The 8,549-nt window shown below is 37.6% G+C and overlaps 2 protein-coding genes across 2 annotated transcripts; both read left to right on the top strand.

Moving 5' to 3' along the window:
• Window positions 1–2,713: 2,713 nt before the first annotated feature.
• LOC137239905 (uncharacterized) lies at window positions 2,714–4,684 on the top strand. Its single transcript, XM_067765704.1, has 4 exons — window positions 2,714–2,843; window positions 2,905–3,091; window positions 3,408–3,585; window positions 3,801–4,684. The coding sequence occupies exons 2-4, from the start codon at window positions 3,048–3,050 to the stop codon at window positions 4,074–4,076; spliced, it is 498 nt and encodes a 165-aa protein (XP_067621805.1). The 5' UTR covers window positions 2,714–2,843; window positions 2,905–3,047; the 3' UTR covers window positions 4,077–4,684.
• Window positions 4,685–6,098: 1,414 nt separating this feature from the next.
• On the top strand, window positions 6,099–8,307 carry mtm (myotubularin). The gene is made up of 2 exons (XM_067765703.1): window positions 6,099–7,723; window positions 7,794–8,307. Exons 1-2 carry the CDS (start codon window positions 6,172–6,174, stop codon window positions 8,108–8,110), a joined length of 1,869 nt encoding a protein of 622 aa, XP_067621804.1. The 5' UTR covers window positions 6,099–6,171; the 3' UTR covers window positions 8,111–8,307.
• Window positions 8,308–8,549: the final 242 nt, after the last annotated feature.

Genomic DNA, 8,549 nt, shown 5'->3' with positions numbered 1-8,549 from the left:
ACAACTTGATTCCCCGCACTCAGATATTACTGTTGACAATGGAGCTGGATCCGCAACTGCCGTTGAATGTAGTACTGGTAATGTCACTGTAGTTACGCTGGCATAGGTTACTCTTCTTGATCTTCCAACGCCAAGTACTTTTGTTTGACAAATATAACACTCTATTGAATGGCAAGTAGGTTCTCTAGGAGACCCGATTCCCCCTTATAGGAGTCGTTGTTTGCTTATTAGCTTAAAGCCCTTAGATACTAGACGGTCCATTCTGTCCCTCACTTTTGTGTCCGACTTAATAAGTGGATTAATTGACTGTCCCTTCTTGCTTGAGAGAATACGTTTTAATATCCCGCAGAGGAGTTTACGGAATCACGATATTTTCTGGTTGGACTTTGTTAGAATTAATTACGCAACTAATGCTCCGGTTTTTAGAGCTTTGAAAGAATTTAATTCGCTTATGAACCCTGGAAATCTTGATTTTTCCTCTACGAAGGAAGTATTTAAACAAAGATTAAATTAACTTTTTCTTAGCTAATTAGATGCTTTTTCTTCTTGTAATCTGTGTGAAAATTTTTTATATTTTATAGATTAATATTGAAATAAATAAATAAATAAATAAATATCATTGGTGTATCAAATTTTATTTGTTGTCCTGATTCCGACTGAATCAATTCTACTCGACACGATGTACACAAAGTGTTCGGTGTCCATGGTTTTTCAGCATTTTTAGGCTCAATGCCAAAATACTTGGAGTATAAAGTTTTGATATGATCTGAGAACACTCGTCGTCGCCTTATGATAGTATATTGGCCACACATGAAAGAGAGCATATCTGGATCGTTATTACACTTAAATTCTCGCGTCCTTTTACTCATTTTATTTTTTTTTTAATAAACCACGGTTTTGTAATTTGACTTATGAACTGAACTATCTCCGGCGAGCATTGCAGATGTTATGAAGTTTAAAGGCGTATTAACTCATATTTATACTCGGAACAAGAATAAAATTGAAAAAATCAAATTTTACCTAGACAGAAAAGTTCCTTTTTATACGAAGCCGTGAAAAGAAAATACTACCTGCTTTAGATGTAGGCTTTAAAAATTTTCTGTGTCTTATAATTTTAAAAATCTACCTGCATACTTACCCATAAGTGAAGGAAATACATGTTTATAACTACATGCCTACAGCAGACTTCGAACCCAACCACTCTTCCTTTCGATGCAACCACTCTACCTACTATAAAACAATTCGAGTATTAAAAGTACTATTTGATTTATTTAAAGAAAAAGTATTATCATTGCTATGGTGTTATTCGTTTATCCGGATAATATCCCATTTGCACTTTATACCTTTTATATATATATGTATACATACATTGAAGTTGCGCAACCTGGGTATTTTTATTTGATCGCTTATAACTTACGTAGTTTTACATCGATTTTCTTCGATGATAGCTTATCTTTTTTCTAATTAAACGGAGCTTTATGTAAAGAAAAATATCTGAAAAAAAAGTTGTGGTTTTGGAATGCTGCCCTCGCAAAGAGTAACTTTTTTCATATTTTTTCATAAAAAAAAAACAAAAATCTGAAATGATGAGCTAATATCTCGAAAACTATATGGTTGAGCAAAAAACAATGTATGATGCGGTTATAGCAAATTTTATCGTCTTTCCGATTCTGTAAACTTGTTTGCAATTGCTTGACCCGTTCGTGAGATATACGTAATTAAATGGAGCCATCTTTTTGGTTTTTTCGAATAACGGTAAATTGCAAATATCTCAAAAACGGTACCATAGAATCAAAAATGAACTCGATTCAGGGGGTGGTTTTACATACGAATTTCATAAAGGCGTCTCTGGTAAATTTTGGCCGTCGACCAGTGATTTTTATTGTAAAATTACAAAGAAATGCCGTTATTTACTTTCAAACGAGCACTTAATTACATCCCTCTTTAGAATCCATATGTTTTCGACAATTTTAATTAACAAATTATGATACTTTATTACCGGGAGCGATTGGTAAAACACGACCAAAACCGTCGGGGGAGGTATTAATAGCCGCGTTTTTGCTCGCTTCCGATAATTCGAATACTTTTTCGCCTTTGGGCTATTAATAAAAGGACAAAACGCGTCTTTTCATTTCTCTTTCCACATTTTTGGACGGGTTATTGCAGTCAACCTCGGTTTCAAACTGTTTTTCGCGGAGAACTTTTGAACGAGTAGAAAAACTTAGCACTCGTGTTTGTATTCTTAATACTGGAATAACTACGCATCCTCATATATCCCAATTCAAGACTTTTGTATAATTTTCTGTAGGACCCAGATAGGTGCACTACATTTTCATACTAACTCCGTCAAAAAATTTACCATCAAAGCAACCCATATCTGATATTCCGCTCCTTTTTTTGTTTCCGTGCGTCGCTTTCCACGACAGCAACCCTGAAAATTTTGACACTTCGTTCAGTGTCAAACGCTTATTCCACGCAGGTTCCACTGAGTTCCACAATAGTTTGACACTGACCGAAGTGTCAAACTGCAATGTGTTAGAAAGAGAAAGGAATTGCTTCCTTCTCATACATATCATACTTGTAAACCTGTACTATGGTTTGGCTTTTTGTTTATTTCTATCGGTGTTTGTAGGCTATTCATTTTCGGCCCTATGCTGCGCGTAACCGGTAAAATTGTTATCGGCAAACAAAATTACCAAAAGTCGTAATCCCCAAATGCAACCGCGATTCTGAGCAGATGGTAACGCTGTCATGACGAAGAAACTCACCAGTGTGCATGGTGGAATTAAAAAACATATGTTTTTGCAATCAAAAGAAGAAAAAAGGAAAATGGAAATCAACAAGTAAGTAAATTTTGGTAAATATTTTGTTAAATTCATTACTAATTGTTTATTTTAATTATAGAAAATATGCACTCACCACCCCCTCCCAGTTGCGATTATATGTGGCATATTGTAGGGACCATTCCGAGCTCCTGCAGGGTAAAAACTGTCCCACATCGCCAAATCATATTCAAAGGATGTGGGAGGAGCTCACATGTAAATTGAATGCAATGGTGGGGCCATCAAGAACATGTGATACTTGGAGAGAGGTAAGCAAATTGATTTTTATATAAATAAGAGTTTTGTGTTGTGTTGTGTGCTACAGCGTGATTGTGCGTTCAAACACGTAGCCGGAGTAATGCAATCTACAGGATTTCTGTGTCAAGTACACATTTTAATGTCCAATAACATAGAAGAGCGCACCTGTGTAATTAAATACTGAAATTCTTATTTATAAGTTATTAGTTGTTGAAAGCATGCACGAACGCCACAAACAACAGAATAATACCATACATAACTACATATTACTATATTATTATTGGAAAGAGTTAAGAACTGATTGTTTATCTTTATTTATAATTTCAGAGTTTGCGAAACTGGCGAAAACAGTTGCGTTCCCGAGCCCGAAAATTTTCTGCCGAGGAGAAAGACAGGTGGTGGACAAAATCCTGTGGCAGAGCTGACTGACTTCGAGCAGCAAGCGTTAGAGGTGTTTGGGATTGCTGCTGTCGAGGGCCACTCAACCTCACGGCTCGTCTTCCAGGTAAATATATTTGTAATAAACTTGTGTAATACATTAATACCCGCTGGTAGTGTATGTGTGAAATTGTTATGCCCATGTACATATATGCATTTCTTGCATTTTTATGTAAGAATGGAAATATGTTTACATATACTTAAAATATACTACCGATATTGTAGTATTACATTTTTATATTATAAAAGAATGTTTGACGATAATACTTTTTTTATTAATAGAACGCCAACAATGCCGAAAATGTTCCTCCAACGCCAGAAGAATTACCAGTGGAGATTCCACTACCTGCTTTTCCGGAAGATCCGAACGACTTTGCCTCGTTTTGCTTAGTGGTAAGTGAATCACCTAGTCGAACTTCCTCACGTCCTGTTACTCCCAATACTGTGCCACGCAATCCTGTTGCGAGAAATTCTGCGGCGCCGAGTGCTGATACGCCCAGACAAGTTTTGTTGCCAACATACGCAACAGAAGAAGGGGCGCCAGGGATGAAATTTTAGAATTGGTGCAACAGGACATGAGGAAGAGACGTCATGAACAGCCAAGACTGGCTGAATCCCTAGACAATTTGGGATTGATGTCGTTGGCTGCGGCAATTCAGGAGATGGTGGCATTGCAAAGACAACGCCGGGACTACGCACGTATGATGTCAGCCAGTATGCTTTAAGTTTAGCTGAAGAACATTGAATTCATTTTTTTAAGTATTAAGTAATTTAAGAAATTAAAAAAAAGAGTGAATTAATTTTAATTTGTTTTATATTATTGAATTTTTATTTCATTTAAACGAATTTCTTTCAATTTTAAATATATCAATATAGTGCAGTAATTTTTGCTTTTTAAAGAACCAATATGAAATGTGATAAAATTATTGAGAATCTTAAAAACAAACCATTCTGTACTTTTTGCTGTTTTATTTACTTTATAAACAAATGTATATTAGTTTTTAAGTAAGCAATATGGAATGTGATAAAACTCATTACTATGAAACCAAATTACCAAAGAAGATACTCAGTACTATTTTTTTTGTTATTGACTTATTTAGAAATATAAACCCACAAATAAGAAACCTGCAAGTCAATCATATAATTAATAAAGACTTTTGAATTCATTCTTCAGTATTTGTTTGTGTTTTGTTTACATATATTATCCTATTCGAGGCACAGTCAGGGTATATGGTTGATTAACTGCTGTCGAATCCTTTCGCCTTGGCGGTGAAGATGGGTGTTGGTGGCATTTTATGGTGCAGTCGTTTCCTCGTCTGGCTCCACTTCTTCAAATTCCACTTCGTCACTCGGAAAATTTTTTCTTACAACATTGTAAAGAATAAAGCAGGCGTTTACAATTATAGTTACTCTTTCGGGACTATAATTTAAAGTGCGATGTTGTGCCAAGCATCGAATACGTGACTTAACCACTCCAAATCCTCTTTCAATAACATTTCTTGCCTTATAAATGCACTTTATTGAATTTTTGTTCCCGTGGATTTGCGGGCTGAGCTAAGGGTGTGATAAACCAAGGCTCTAGGGGGTAACCCTGATCACCTAGTAGTAAGCTTCCTCTCTGCCCGCTCATAAACGCACGCACGTTTGATGTTGTCCATATACCTGAGTCGTGGCATGACCCAGGAAAAGTTGCATCAATTGCCAGAAATTTTAAGTTGTCGTCGCAAACAGCTTCAACTTTGACGCTGTAGTATCCCTTGCGATTCATGTAGAAGCTACACGGTCTGGCCGGAAAAGTTCTTGGTGGACAAATGAGCGCCACATGTGTGCAATCGATTGCACCGATAACACCTTTCAAACCAAACTTTGCGTAGAAACAAAAAATATTACCCCATGTACTATCTGTAAGTTTCCACGTTCAACGTTACCTTGCTTTTATAGCTAACTGTTCCTCGTTTGTGGTAGGAAAACTTACTTCAGATGTTTTTTCTTTCACAATTAAATTTGTAATGTATTTGATAGCTCGTGATGCAGAAGATTGGCTGAGCGCAGCATATATATTATTAGCAACACATTTTTGATACGATCCATGCGCTAAAAATGTGAGACAACAAAAAATCGTACTCCAAAGGGCAGAGAAGTAGGTTGGTCATCCTTTGGCCAGAACTCTTTTATAAGTATTTTACAGGCTTCTTTCGGTAAATGGAAATACTCTTTGAAGGTACTACAAGGAAGGTTCAATGGATCACTACTGTCCCGAAGACTCCTTAAGTTATGTCTCCGTTCCAAAATTTTATCATATTCTTCAACTTCAGCAAGCAGCAATAATAGTAAATTGGACATTTTTATTATATTAAACTAATTATTGGCGTTTGAAACGTTTTGGGTAATTTTTACGTTTCGTTGTATTTGTAAATGCTTGATTTAATTTTCACTTTCGCTTTATTTATTTTATAGAGTAAACATCAGCTGTTTTATGTGGTTACGTCGACGTTACCACCTATTTTAGTGGTTACGTTGTTATCCGGCAACCTTTGCCTTCAGAATACCAAAAAGGTGTAAAAGTTGCCAGAAGATTTCGTAACCGGTAAAAATGAACTTCTTACCACTGTAGAATAGGGCCGTTTATAGTATTTTTAGTGGTAATAGTGCTATGGATAAGTCGGAAGTACTTGATAAATCAAGCAGTGTAGCTGATAAAATTGCAGCAAAAAATGCTAGCACTAATTCGTTAGATACCGCTGATTCAAAATCCAGTTCAATTGGTTCGAAGCAAGGTGCTGATTTAGGTGCCTTACGAGACACGCCCTTTGCATATCTTCAGGGCGAGGAGGATCAGGATCAAAAGAACGATGTTACATACGTATGCCCATTTCGTGGACCTGCTTTTGGGGCATTAACCATAACTAACTATCGCCTATACTTTCGTTCATTACCATTACGCGATCACGAACCACCCGTTGTTGTTGATGTACCATTAGGTGTTATAGCACGAGTAGAAAAAATTGGTGGTGCAACTTCTCGTGGCGAAAATTCCTATGGAATTGAAATATTTTGCAAGGATATGCGAAACCTGCGTTTCGCCCACAAACAACAAAATCATTCAAGGCGAACAGTATTTGAAAAGTTACAGTCCTATGCCTTTCCTTTATCATACAGTGGGCGACTATTTGCGTTCGCACACGCAGCAGCGTCTGGGCCACCACCACCTGCAGCTGAAAATGGTTGGGCTGTATATGAGCCATTAGCTGAACTGCGTCGATTGGGTGTTCCAAATGATATGTGGCGCATAACTAAATTGAACGAAGCGTATAGCGTTTGCGATAGCTATCCAGTTGTTTGGGCCGTACCTAAAGCCGCTTCTGATGAATTCTTGCGTCGAGTAGCACAATTCCGTTCTCGTTGCCGCTTACCCGTGCTTTCGTGGATTCATCCGCGCTCACAAGCAACCATAACACGATGTTCTCAACCGTTGGTTGGCGTTGGTGGCAAACGAAGTTCCGATGACGAACTTCATCTTGGTTATATCATGGAGGCAAATGTACAATCCGATAAACTTGCAATCATAGATGCGCGGCCGAGTGCTAATGCATATGCGAATAAAGCCAAAGGTGGTGGCTACGAATCCGAAGAAGCATATAAAAATGTTGAAATTCACTTTCTAGATATACACAATATACATGTAATGCGTGAAAGCTTAAGAAAGGTAAAGGAAGCATGCTACCCAACAATCGATGATTCCAAGTGGCTTTCGGCTATAGATGGTACATTGTGGCTAAAACATATTAAATGCATATTGGCAGGTGCTGTACGTATTGTAGACAAAGTAGAGACGATGAGCACATCTGTGGTAGTGCACTGTTCGGATGGTTGGGATCGAACTGCTCAATTGACGGCACTGTCTATGCTACTTTTGGATCCTTACTACCGTACGTTAAGAGGATTTGAAGTATTGATTGAGAAAGAATGGCTCTCATTTGGGCACAAATTTCAACAGCGTATTGGTCATGGCGACAATCGGCATTCAGATGCGGATCGTTCACCTGTTTTTTTGCAATTTATTGATTGTGTTTGGCAAGTTAGCCAACAATTTCCCAACGCCTTTGAATTCAATGAGCATTTTCTAATAACAATCGTAGACCACTTGTATTCCTGTCGTTTTGGCACATTTTTATGTAACACAGAAGCAGAGCGCGTTGCAGAAGGTACTTAACTCACAAACACTTTTGCATGATTTCAGAAAGCTTGTGTGTATACATATTTTAATCTTTATAGATCTCAAACATAAGACTGTTTCACTTTGGACATACATTAATGGTTCGCTTAATCAATACCTTAATCCACTGGCCTTCTCGCAAGTCGCACAGAGTGTTCTACGTCCAATAGCTAGTATGCGTTACGTAAAACTATGGAAAGGTTTGTATTGTCGATGGAATCCCAGCATTCGACCTCAAAATCGTATATATCATCGCACACGTGAGCTACTTGCGCTACAGGATCAACTTATAAAGCAGGTTAGCGATTTGCGCATGAAGATAAATTCTCGTCAAACCGGACAAACATCGACCCGCTTGGCATCGCCAATGCACTAAAGTTTTGTTGAGAAAATACATAAATATTAATTTTCGTAATGGCTAACCATTGCAACGATTATTTACCTTACTCTACCGCAGTAATGATTGGGGATTTTACAAATAGTCTTGGTAATTGGTACAACCATAAAGCCTTTATTAACACATAACTACTATTACAATCCAATTTAAATACAATACACTCTAACCAAATTAAATTTTGATGTTTCTACTCCAGACTAGCAGTAGCAACGAAAAATATGCTGTCCTACTGTGCCTGCTCTGAACATGGACAGAGCATAGAGTAGAGCCAAAAGTGATAAACAGCATTTCTTCGGCTCTTCTATGAGCTACGTTGTCGTCGTAGCGATAAGGACACTCCCCGAAGGCCTTGGGTAGTGTTATCGATGTTGATCGTCTTTTGCCGGATGCAGAAGCGGTACGTCCCGGTAAAAAAGCA

Source organism: Eurosta solidaginis, chromosome 2, assembly GCF_040869045.1.
Source record: "Eurosta solidaginis isolate ZX-2024a chromosome 2, ASM4086904v1, whole genome shotgun sequence".
NCBI classification, from domain to species: domain Eukaryota; kingdom Metazoa; phylum Arthropoda; class Insecta; order Diptera; family Tephritidae; genus Eurosta; species Eurosta solidaginis.
Note: the sequence above shows the minus strand (reverse complement) of the source record. Positions and strands in the feature narration are given on the sequence as shown.